Below are 13,508 nucleotides of genomic sequence, written 5' to 3'. Positions count from 1 at the left end.
GCATGTTGTGGAAACAGTCAGGTAATATACGACTTCCTCCCATATACTAGAGCCGGTGTGGCCGAGCAGTTCTAGGCGCTTCAGTCTGGAACCGCGCAACCGCTACGGTCGCAGGTTCGAATCCTGCCTCGGGCTAGGATGTGTGTGATGTCCTTAGGTCAGTTAGGTTTAAGTAGTTCAACTCTCATATTGCAAGAGCCAGCCAGCCATATACACTCCTGGAAATGGAAAAAAGAACACATTGACACCGGTGTGTCAGACCCACCATACTTCCTCCGGACACTACGAGAGGGTTTTACAAGCAATGATCACACGCACGGCACAGCGGACATATCAGGAACCGCGGTGTTGGCCGTCGAATGGCGCTAGCTGCGCAGCATTTGTGTACCGCCGCCGTCAGTGTCAGCCAGTTTGCTGTGGCATACGGAGCTCCATCGCAGTCTTTAACACTGGTAGCATGCCGCGACAGCGTGGACGTGAACCGTATGTGCAGTTGACGGACTTTGAGTGAGGGCGTATAGTGGGGTGGACGTACCGCCGAATTGCTCAACACGTGGGGCGTGAGGTCTCCACAGTACATCGACGTTGTCGCCAGTGGTCGGCGGAAGGTGCACGTGTCCGTCGACCTGGGACCGGACCGCAGCGACGCACGGATGCACGCCAAGACCGTAGGATCCTACGCAGTGCCGTAGGGGACCGCACCGCCAATTCCCAGCAAATTAGGGACACTGTTGCTCCTGGGGTATCGGCGAGAACCATTCGCAACCGTCTCCATGAAGCTGGGCTACGGTCCCGCACACCGTTAGGCCGTCTTCCGCTCACGCCCCAACATCGTGCAGCACGCCTCCAGTGATGTCGCGACAGGCGTGAATGGAGGGACGAATGGAGACGTGTCGTCTTCAGCGATGAGAGTCGCTTCTGCCTTGGTGCCAATGATGGTCGTATGCGTGTTTGGCGCCGTGCAGGTGAGCGCCACAATCAGGACTGCATACGACCGAGGCACACAGGGCCAACACCCGGCATCATGGTGTGGGAGCGATCACCTACACTGGCCGTACACCTCTGGTGATCGTCGAGGGGACACTGAATAGTGCACGGTACATCCAAACCGTCATCGAACCCATCGTTCTACCATTCCTAGACCGGCAAAGGAACTTGCTGTTCCAACAGGACAATGCACGTCCGCATGTATCCCGTGCCACCCAACGTGCTCTAGAAGGTGTAAGTCAACTACCCTGGCCAGCAAGATCTCCGGATCTGTCCCCCATTGAGCATGTTTGGGACTGGATGAAGCGTCGTCTCACGCGGTCTGCACCCCCAGCACGAACGCTGGTCCAACTGAGGCGCCAGGTGGAAATGGCATGGCAAGCCGTTCCACAGGACTACATCCAGCATCTCTACGATCGTCTCCGTGGGAGAATAGCATCCTGCATTGCTGCGAAAGGTGCATATACACTGTACTAGTGCCGACATTGTGCATGCTCTGTTGCCTGTGTCTATGTGCCTGTGGTTCTGTCAGTGTGATCATGTGATGTATCTGACCCCAGGAATGTGTCAATAAAGTTTCCCCTTCCTGGGACAATGAATTCACGGTGTTCTTATTTCAATTTCAGGAGTGTACTACGCGTGCGAGGAAGGTAATGAGAATGGTAACACGGCGAGCGATCCGGCAACGCTGTGCTGATCTACTTTTGTTCACCAGTCCGAGTTTCAGCTCCGCACAGCGATCACGTGATTCTGAGCGTGACATCGGTGAAGATGTGTGTTACAAAACCGGAACACGGGAATTTAGAGCAACGTTTAAGTTTTGTCTTAAACTTGGGAAATCCGCGAGTGAGAGTTTCTAAAACTTGAAAGAGGCCTATGAGCAGCATTCTTTATCAAGGAAACAAGTTTTTCGCCGGCACATTCAAGATAACCTCGCTTAGGAAGACCTTCAACTCCAAAAACCGATGGAAACATCGAACGTGTGTGTTCGCTCTAGCGAGATCAGACCTCCAGAACACACTGTCAGTCGCCGGCCGTTTGGGCCGAGCGGTTCAAAGCGCTTCAGTCCGGAACTGCGCTGCTGCTACGGTCACAGGTTCGAATCCTGCCTCGGGCATGGATGTGTGTGATGTCCTTAGGTTAGTTAGGTTCAAAGTGGTTCAAATGGCTCTGAGCACTATGGGACTTAACTGCTGAGATCATCAGTCCCCTAGAACATAGAACTACTTAAACCTAACTAACCTAAGAACATCACACACATCCATGCCCGAGGTAGGATTCGAACCTGCGACCGTAGCGGCCGCGCGGTTCCAGACTGTAGCGCCTAGAACCGCTCCGCCACTCCGGCAGGCGGTTAGTTAGGTTTAAGTAGTTCTAAGTCTAGGGGACTGATGACCTCAGATGTTCAGTCCCATTGTGTTCAGTGCCATTTGAAAACTGTCAACCAAGTGTTGTACAACGGCGTCTATGAAAGGCTCAGAAAAAGGGTGAATCGAGTGGGACCGGAGATTGCAGACATCATGACAATGCCCCATGTCACACGGCCACTTCCACCACCGAATGTTTTAGCTCACAACGCATTCCTGTAGTTCCACCGGATCTGAGTTTTTGTGACTTTTTTCTTTTCTCGAAATTGAAAAATATCTCAAAAGTACTTAATTTTGGGGCTCTGAAGAACATTCAAAACAATGTGACCAATATGTTAAAGGCCCTACGAGTTGAAGCCTTTCAGCACTGCTACCGAGACACGGATATGGCTGCCGAGGTGAACTACTTTGTAGGGGACGGTAGGGAAAAGGTGCCTAATATGAGACACACATTTATAAACCCATTTGAAAGACCTTAGAGTAAGGGCAATTGTATTTTTTATGATGGACTAATATATTGCATTATTTAATTTTGTCATACAATTATCGTATTTGCAATAATAAACAATCTTTCAGAATAGTTATTAGATCTTCACAAACAAGGCATTTCGTAGAAATGAGATGGTTTCCTAATAAGAGACAGTAATAATATTTTGCTTTAATTATTTTATTACAGAATAGTGGCGTATGAATATACAATTTATACATCTTCATTCATTTCTGTTATCCTTCACTCATTTCACACTACTTAGGTTTATATTCACGACTTCCGGGGCAAACAAAATTGTCTTCTCTGACACTGCAATCTTCATGAGCCCAGCGGTAACATTTCGTGCACTCTGCCCATTTCTCCCCGTGCTTGTCTTCAGAAGAGCGCCCAGTAAAGAACAGACAGTCTGCGTCATCGTCATCACTGCTGTCTGAAACCCCACTGTCATCAAGATGGACATCGGATGCCGAGTCACTAGACGATTCTTCTGCTTTAGGTCTACCATTTCCACTCTTCTCCCCAAATAAATTTCTGGCTGCTTTCTTAGCTTCGGCCTTGATTTCTTCTGTTTAGATTCTTGCAATTGCTTCACATAAGGAGTTGAAGTTAGTACCGCAGCAGATCACGAACGCGCTGTTTGACCTGTTTGACTCTCTCCAGCTGGTTTTGCGATGTGTGGGAGAGGTCTGATGTCTGCCGGGCTGACAGCTTGACCATCACCATCAGTAGTTACATTTTCGTTTTAGGCATCTCTTTCTTGAAGAGCGTCAGCATGGCGATGAATTGAAAATTCAAGTTCCCTAAAGATGTATCTGTTTCGTGCGATGAGACCTGTTTTTCTGAAACAGTTTCGTCGACATAGGAGACTCGGTGCGGATTATGGTTGACTGTAGACAGCACAGGTTCGTAAATATCAAAAAATCTTCCCACATTTTCTGGAGTGAAAGCTTTCACTCTTGCTGCTGCAAGACCCTGAGGAATAAAATGGGATGTCTCTTAGGGAAAGCTCGGAGCCATTTCTTTACTGCTGAAGCCTTTTCTGGATTGAAGGGATTCTTCAGCCTATTCCTGACGGATAACTGGAGGGCCATGCTTTGTCTTTACATTTAAGAGCATAAAATAGCTCTTCCATTGCAAGACAGTATTTCACTAGTTCATCTTCCAGTAGAGATGAGAGAACAGGCCTTCTGCCAAGATTAACACCAACCAGCTTCTCGGGTATACGAGTTTCATCCTTCACTTAATTTTCCAAACTACATTTTGGTACAGTAAAAACTTCTGAGGCTTTGAAGTACTCCATCTCGCCGTTTCTCACAGGTGTAATGGCACGAAACATGGCGTCTATATCCCACGTTTTCCTTTTAGGTGTCAATGCCATCTGTAAAGAATAAATACAACAATCTGACATACTCCTTAAAGGACTTCAACTTCTATGATTTTATTTGTTACACTATTTTTTATAAGTACTGTGGACGGAGTACTTTGAATTTGGAGTAATATTGATCAACTTCTGAGCAAAATACTGCCTTGAAAGAAAGTTCCAGGAAACATTCCACTTTCTGATCATAAGACTAGTCAAAGTAATCCCTGTTGATGATAATGTAATCGAATTAAAATAAAGGCAGTTGCCAAAATTTTACAACAATAAATGATAAAATATTATTATCTCGTGATAGTATTGCGTAAATTACATACAACAAATCGTGAGAACGAATTCTCCCAATATGCGATAGGTATCGTAATATGCGACACTGTCGCGTATTTGGATCCCCATACTATAGCATATCAGGAATTTCGCTGTCTTACGCAAAGAATCATGCACTTGCTAACAACGTTCGCTGGAAAATGAACCTAATTGTCAATAATTATAGGTAATACAATAAAAGAGTGCAGTAATATCCAGTCACCATTGAGCTGAAATATTGTCTTAACATCGACGTCGCAAAAACTCTGAACAAAAGAAATTTTGTATCAACCTGTACGCACTGTGTCCGACTCAACTATGGCGTCCTACTCGCTGTTTCGTCGTCTGGCACGCAATAGACGTGTTTAACAAACTCTCCACCAGAGTGCAACCTCTAACATGAGCACAGTTGGGGTGTCTCATGTTAGGGAACTATCGCATAATAGGCACATTTCCTCTACTGTTGTTTGAAAAAAAAAAAAAAATCTTCGTTAGATAAAAAATAGGTAGCATTAATTTTTCTCACACATCTCGTACGTCTCGCGAAATGATCATAACGAGAAAATACTAGAAATTAGAGTTAATAGGAAGGTTCACTGTCGCTAACGGAACAGGTGAGACGGAAACATTATACCTGAACTATACCCCGCTACACTATTTAATGTGACTTGTGCAGTATGTATGTGGCTACAGCAAACATCTTGTCTCGTAAGTAGGAGGACAGTGGTATGAAGTGTACTCTCCACCGTGCACCGTTCTTGTTTGGATGTAGATCGAGTCTGTATATTTATTGCGGCTGGGGTTCCGTTCGTCCGGCCACAGTCACTGTCTCCAAGTCCATCTGCCCCACTGCTCGTGGCGAGTAAGCGGGAGGCGTGGCCTGCTCGTGGCCCGCCGGTGAGCGTACAGCAGTAGCGGAGCCGGCGCGGCAGGGGCGACTCCGCTTCCCCCCCTGGCGGCGGTGGGCGGGGCCTAGGCGGCGGCGCGGCGCGCGAGGCGAGGCGGGCGCCGCGGCTCAGACGCGATGAGCCTGCCGGGCGGCATGGACGTGTCGACGGCGTTGCACCACCACGCGGCCGTGCTGGGCGCGCTGCCGCCGGCCGCCTTCTTCCTGCGCGCGTCGGAGCGCTACCAGCGCACGCCCAAGTGCGCGCGCTGCCGCAACCACGGCGTCGTGTCGGCGCTCAAGGGCCACAAGCGCTACTGCCGGTGGCGCGACTGCGTGTGCGCCAAGTGCACGCTCATCGCCGAGCGACAGCGCGTCATGGCGGCGCAGGTGGCGCTGCGGCGGCAGCAGGCGCAGGAGGAGAGCGAGGCTCGCGAGCTGGGGCTGCTCTACTCCACGGCCTCCGGTGCCCCCGGGGGCGGAGCCGGCTCCCAGCCGCCGCCCGCGCTGCCGCCCCCGCAGCTAAGCCTGCCGCCGGCCTTCCCCGACCAGCCGCACCCCCACCCGCTCGCGCACCACCAGCACCAGCTGCACGCCGACGCCGGCAGCGCCTCGCCGCCCCCGCACCACGGTGAGTCCGCCGGCGGGCTGTCGCCAGTCGCTACTGTCACTGTTGTCAAACTCCCTGCTCTAGTGGCACGCCAGTCACTACTGTGACTCCCGCCAAACGCCAGGAAGTCAGCCATGCTCGTCTGCGCTGGCACCACGCCAGAAGCGACACATGTTGCCACTGTAGCGGATGCAAACGTCAAAGCATCCTTCGAAACATCCGACGTTCGCGCGTCGCGCTAGCGCCACGCCAGTAGCCACGAATGTGGCTCCGCCCTGTTGCGCAAGCGCTCTCCCCAGTGTCACACTCGACAATCGTCGGCGCTTGCTGCTAGGAGAGGCGGCGTCTCTACTATTACCTGCACTCATTTAATTCTCTTCTCATGTCGCTATTACAATGAAACCGAGCCTCACGCACATCAACAGGCACTTTTCCATTGTTATTATTTCGTTCATAAGTCTTAAAAGTGTCATGTGTAAGCTTACGCGCTATTTATTGACACACGACGTCCAATCAAAAAGAAACTATACCCTCTGTAAACAGCGACTGCTCTCTGACTGGACCTGAAAAAGCAGGAATGGTGCAGGAAAATATACTACCTTCAGCAGCACTCGTCACGTAGGTGACATATCTGATCGCCCGAAATATTGTGCCCTCTGGACACTGTGAACCGGCAGTACACCCCTGGACTGTTCAATCAATTAATAATAAAATAAAGAATCGCGTTGGTTTCATAATGTTAAGCAACACACTATTTAAGTTAAATCGATGTTTACTGTTAATCGATAAGTAATCGATGAGTGAAAGCCTCACATACAGTTCCCATTCAAAATATCTAGTAATCGAATAAAGAAACAGTGCAGTACAGTAAAATAGAGCATACGCGAGGGACGTGGGTGCAGATTCCCTTTTCAAAGGATTAAATCAATTCAAACACCAGCAAAATGTTGGAAATCTGACATCTCAACACCTTCGCTACCCAAACGCATGGAACATTGTTCGTCATTCTAAGTATTCGCTTCGAAATCATTAGGTCTATCAAGCGCATCAGATAACACAAACTGCGGCAAATATCATCTTAAGTCACTGCTGGCCCTATTAATAACATAGAGCAAAGTACACACTTGCGTTCGAAATGTTTCACTAGAATTGCCAGTAGAATATTCTAAGATATGCCCAGGTGGACAAACTTAAAGTGTAAACCCGAACTCAGCTGCAACTGCTCTGCATAATGGAAAGCTAAAGTGTTAAGTAGCACCAACCAGCGTCTACTTCCAAAATGTTTCGTCCCCCACCCACTAGCAGTTCCCAACTCGTCAGAATGACTGTCCGCTTAGAAATGTCGGAAAGCCCCGCTACCTGCATTCATTTCATGCTCGCCTCATGACGCTGTTACATTAAATTGTCCTCCTTTTACATAAATAGATCTTGTTCTTTTATTCCTATTTGGGTCATCAGTTTTCTACACTGAAGCGTTGCGCCACGACTTCCTCATCTATCTCAACCTTTATTTCATTGTAGCACTTACATCCATTGCCCTCCATTGTTTCTTGTACGTATTCTAACCTATCCACTCTTTCAATATTTTCCCTCTACAGTTTCTTCTAGTAACTGTTCTGTCATCCTGTTCGTTCTTGTAGTCACTGTTTCCCTCGCGGATTCTACGATTTAGAAAGGACCTCTTCATCTTTCTGTAACGCCACATCTCATGCCTTTCGATTCTCTTGTTTTCCACTATTCCCACAGTCTATGATTAACCTCCACAGAACGCCGTGCTCCAGACGCGTATTACTTTTTCCTCAGATTTTGGCCTGTGTTTGTTAGCAGTAGACTTGTTTTAACGAGTAGCTCTTTTTGTGTGTTACAGCACCTTCTAATATCCTCTTTCCTTCGTCAGTCATGCGTGTTCCTTCACTCAATCTACTATGTGATCCTTAATTTTGTGTTAACTTTCATCACCAGTGTAATGTCTGCCCCTCCTCGTTACTTTCATAACTCTTCGGCTTAGTCTTAACTTATATTCTTTTCTCATTAGAAAGTTCATTACGTTAATTACGTCCTGAAATTCATTCGCACGTTTACTGAGGATCGCAATGCCATTACAATCGGAGCGCGTATCCGGATATCAGAAGAATAGAGAACGAAATCGGCCGCGTCATCTTTAATGTAACCATCCCGGCATTCGCCTTGCGTCTTAGGCAAGTGGTAAATCCGTAAGCCCGGAGGGGGAATTCAGTGCCACGCCTACCAAATGCGTGTCGGATGTCTAGACTCTAGATTACTTCGCCACTTCTTCTGATTCAAACAGTTACTGCCACGATGTACTGTCCACGGCTTACACATACCATCTTCGAATAGCGTGTGTAAGGAACAAACATTGCCTGTCATTGCTTAGACATCGTAGTACACAACTATTCACGTAATAATTTGTATCTAAAAGAAAACACACTAAATATAAATACAGGTACAAAGTACTTTCTACCCTTTACCTAAAAAGTAGTAATGAATCTGCTAGTTGTACGTAAAAAAACGTCGATCTTAAGGCTTGTCAAGATTTGGTGCCTTCAGTTGTTGGCTGTTAATTGACTCATTGAAGATTTATGCATTCCATAAAAACGCTCGCAGGGATATGAGCGATACTGTTTATCACGCACATACGAATATATCTCTTGCTGTATATCTCACAATTTATTCAGTTACATTCAGGACGACGCTTTGACGGATTGTATGCGTAACCCGTCTTACTTACAGGTATATTCCAAATTTTATATTCAATTTTCAGTTTAAATATTATGTGCTATACTGAAATATAAGCTGCGTAATAAACAGTTTAAGTTACAATACGCCAGTAATGACAAACCGTGTTTGTTGCTCTCGTATGCGGTCTGAACATCATGTATGAAATCGGTAGTATCAATGGGCAATTACCGTGACTGAGAGAGTGCAAAGCAGTCATTCCTACTCATTTGAAATCTCTGTTGCAAAATTAGTGGTTGATTACACTGTATTTAAAATAAATATAATGTTGAATTTAAAATAAATTTTTAACAAGTTAGTTATTTTCTGAGTTATCTCTCGCCTTTAATGCGTTTCGTGGAACTTTTTAACTCTATCGTTTGCAATGGAAGGAGACTGGGTACAGAGTTTGATGCTCTGTTAGGGAGGCATGGTGGAAGGAAACAGTCGTGACCTATTCAAGAAACAATCTCGGCATTCGCTTGAAATCATTTAGAGAACCTTCAGAAAACGTAATTTATAATGTTCCCTACTTGCGTCAGTCGAGGGCATTAACGCACGACCCCGCTTTTTCGTTTCTATCGCGGCGTTCCCCATAGTAATGGGAATTTGTTCGTTTAGGATGTTTCACTGTCTTCCGCATGTATCTTTACCGTAACGTGTTGTGCATATTTCATGCGCCAGAGAAACTGCCGACTAATAAAGTTGTCACCAAATTCTACGCAAAATTTTTGCGCAACTAAATTCATTATTCTGAAAGGAAAGGTGGTAGCGATTCTGAACCTTTACTTCCAGTGTGAATATGAATAACACTGTTAGTTTTCCCTCTATGACATCGTGCTTTACACAGCTGACGCCAATAAATAGATATTAAGAACTGTTTTCTCGTTACATGCACGGTTCGATTTGTGCTCCGAGCATTTAATGCAAACGCTTCAATGAATACCATGTGCTACGTGCTACAGTTGTCCTCGAAAATACATCACCAGTCAACACAAGCGTTCTTGAATGATCTTTCAATCTTAGATGTTCGGCGTTCTCTTTTTACGTTGTGTTACTGTAATAACATGTTTGGATCGATCGCAGATCTTTCATAGAGCATATACAGAGTTAACGTGCGACAAATCGTAGTTTTCAGTACTATCCTTTCCGTACTCCGAGAACCAGAGCGGTCAGTTTTAGATCCGGCCCACTACAGAGTCGCCGTTCTTTCCAGCCATTTTTTCTTGTCTTTTGTTTATACTTTCCATTCTCTTGCGAAAGCGGACTATTGGAGTGATGTCTCGTGTACGGTGAGAGACTTCTCAGCCATTACCAGGCGAGCTGGTACTGGAGCACTGGTAGTCCCACTACGAAACATTCGGAAGAACATCTCTATTTCCAACATTTACTCTTCAAACAAGGGAGACCTCCGGAAAACCTTGGTCAGAACCGAAGAACGGAATTATTTTTAATTTGATTGGGGCAAAATAGTCCACACAATAATTCAAAGCCTAGTATGTGTTAAAGTCAGTCTGTCTGTGTGTATCCAGAGTAACGTCCATGACTTGCTCGACATGAAAAATAGGTCTGTACGTAAGCAGCTCGGTTATTTTAAGCCAACAGTTTTTCTCCTGCACTACTCTAGCGACTTTGTGTTCAGCTTCCATAAATTCTTTGTTTTATGTGAATTAATTCATTCGATAAACCTATGTCAGCTATATTCTTCATAATGTAAAAAGTAGTTTTGTATGGTGCGTTTCTTAGGCATTGGGCAATGAAGATCAAGATCATAGTATTTACGTTACACGGATATCATAAATATTTGATGCTTTGGAAGAATAGTTCGGAAATACAGTTGATATGCAGAGGGAGTGCCCAAAACACGGCAGCAGAGTTTTCGTGTCCTGTAGCGTTTGGCAGTCACACAGACATCCAGAACTGCGTGGACATTATTCTGTGCGTCAAGGTAGTCTTACCGAGTTATTTCACGACAGCGCTAGAATCGAAGCCCGAGATGATAAAACTAAAAAGTTATTGACAAATATTTTAAAAACTCTTCCATTAGGTGTATATCTGGTTGTAATGTAGAGCACCATCTGGAGCAAACAGATAATTATGTCTTTTTAATTCAGTGTATGCGGCTGTTGTAAGACGCATACCATTCTACGAAACCATTCTTCGCTGTATGTTTGGCAACTGCGTCCTACGCGAACACGACGACTTAAAGTAAAACGTCATCACAAATAAAATGAAAAAGAGAATTCTTTGTCACTAGTCTGCATTAGTTGCTGGAGGAACTCGTATCCCATTGTGCTTGCTGTGACATACAAATGTTCAAATGTGTGTGAAACCCTAAGGGACCAAACTGGTGAGGTCATCGGTCCCTAGTCTCACACACTATTTAAACTAACTTAAATTAAATTATGCTAAGAACAAAACACACACACACACACACACACACACACACCCATGCCCGAGGGAGGACTCGAACTTCCGGCGGGAGGGTGTGATATACATAAAATGAATAAACATACATACGTGTTGTAAAGCACACAGACTGTTGGCAACCTTTGCACGCACATAAATACTCTTTCAAACCACTGCGCAGCGCTTACGCTTCAGTTCCAACTGGTTGAAGAGAAAGTGTATGTATGCTTGGAGTATATCTTAATAGGAAACCGTGTTGTCCTTTCTTGAAAGACTAAGCAGGAAGCTGAAATCCTTATAGCATTAGTAAAATACTGTCCTCGTAAATTTCCCAGCAGCGTCTCCCAACGGGTGACACGAAAGCTCACCGAGCAGCTTTGCAGCACATTCGTATGGACTAAACCAAAAGGTAACAACTCTTGCAGGACAAACTGAAAGTCCCTGAATATTGCCTCCATGCATACATGATGAGGATCCCAAAGACCGAAGAATATATTTTTTGCATTTGGTACCTCATAACTCTTAAGTGTTTGGGAAACAAAGGGTATTATTCTAAAACCGCCAACAGGTGATCTTTATTAAATGACAGTTTAGATTATCTTCATGTACCATAAAAATATTTAGAATAATGTACACGGCAACGTTCTTACTTGATGTGTTGTAGGCTGTTGTAAATAATTTTATGGGACATGAAAATGATCGTATGATTGAAACCTGTAATAAATAAAGAATTCTTATCGGCGTTTTCTGGTAGTTTTTAAATGACTTTTTCGGACTAGAGCCGCGGGTGGGTAGCACGAGACTTGTGCTACTTTGTGGAATGCAAGCTATCTATGCTCTTCCCAGAACTCTCCCAACAAATCAGTCTTCCATTTGGACTGGTTTTACGGGTTATTTCCAGTTTAGTTCGTTACGTCGTCATATATATAATTGATGTGACGTAATTTATAGCTGCTTAACACTATTGCTCTAATCGGATACTGCTGGCTTTCCCCTCCATTTTGCGCTCTTTACCTCGCATTTGCCCGCGTCATTTAAGACCAGTTTCCATTAAATACTCTGAATAGAATGTTTGTGGAAATCCGTTTGCGTCCGCAGCTCGTGGTCGTGCGGTAGCGTTCTCGCTTCCCCGCGCCCGAGTTCGATTCCTGGCGGGGTCAGGGAGTTTCTCTGCCTCGTGATGACTGGGCGTTGTGTGATGTGCTTAGATTAGTTAGAGTTAAGTAGTTCTAAGTTCTAAGGGACTGATGACCATAGATGTTAAGTCCCATAGTGCTCAGAGCCAATTTGAACCAAATCTGTTCGCAGTTCTTACAGATTGTCGGAGTACGCGCTTTCCTTTAGACAACAGCGTCACTAGTGGGTGATATGAGGGTATCGCTTAATTTAACACATTATGTTTCAGAAAGTACACAATTTTGAACCAATATTTTCGGATATTGACGGCCATTTCACGTAAGGTTAGATGGCATCACGGATCCGTGATTTCTGTATCAAGTAATGCCAAAGTAAAACTTTTCGCTTACAGAAAGAACTTCTCATATTTGAAAATAATTTGGTTGAAAGGTCCATAAATTACGACAGCGAATATTATCGTTACTCCCTCTAGAGAATTTGTAGGAGCTTTGAGGTTTTTCTCACTAGCCGACGTTCTGACGCAGCCATTGGCTGAGAAGCATTAGGGACTAATGAAAATGACTAGAGTCGAAACAGTACAGTCAATGAACAGTTAGTGTGAGCCTATAGACAAATTTAATGAGTTTATGGATGCTCTGCGTCAGTAACATGGTGAATATGGGCAAACTCCACACCTTACTCAGATCATATAGGTAATGCTTATTATCAAGCACAGACCTTCAAACGTTGCTGAAATTATCGAAAACAGCCCACTGAACGGTTGAAATAGCTGTTCATCAAAATCAACTGTATGAACATTCTGTTTCGACAAAAAAGCGGGAAATCCAATAACGAACGACGATTTACAACAGCAAATGTCTTGGTGGAAACTACAACAAGAGTAAGACGCCTAGGAATGGCCTTTCGGAGCGATCGCAAATGGAATGACCACGTAAAACTAACTGTGGGGAAAGCAGACTCCAGGCTGAGATTCATTGGAAGAAAAAGTAATTACTCCGCGAAGACCACCTATAAGATTGATCGTTGAGCATGCCTCATCACGCTACGACCCTTACTAGACCCTTAACTTAAAAGATTCAAAGAAAAGCGGCGCGTTTTGCCACGAAATCGAAACATTTACTATTGAAATTCCGAAAGCGTTCGTTCCTGAAGAGTAGGGCAACGAATGACTTCCTGCCATATACGTCTCGAAAAAATGAGGA

At 45.2% G+C, this 13,508-nt stretch overlaps 1 protein-coding gene across 1 annotated transcript in view; it reads left to right on the top strand.

Moving 5' to 3' along the window:
- The first annotated feature begins 5,552 nt into the window (after window positions 1-5,552).
- LOC126273224 (doublesex- and mab-3-related transcription factor A2-like) overlaps window positions 5,553-13,508 on the top strand; it is a 188,974-nt gene continuing 181,018 nt past the window's right edge. The window contains exon 1 of the mRNA XM_049976767.1: window positions 5,553-6,045. Within this exon, the coding sequence (XP_049832724.1) occupies window positions 5,553-6,045 (493 nt within the window). The remainder of the gene's footprint in view (window positions 6,046-13,508) is intronic.

The sequence above is a fragment of the Schistocerca gregaria genome, chromosome 5 (genome assembly GCF_023897955.1).
Source record: "Schistocerca gregaria isolate iqSchGreg1 chromosome 5, iqSchGreg1.2, whole genome shotgun sequence".
Taxonomy (NCBI): Eukaryota; Metazoa; Arthropoda; class Insecta; order Orthoptera; family Acrididae; genus Schistocerca; species Schistocerca gregaria.
This window is presented reverse-complemented; position numbering and strand designations above follow the sequence as displayed.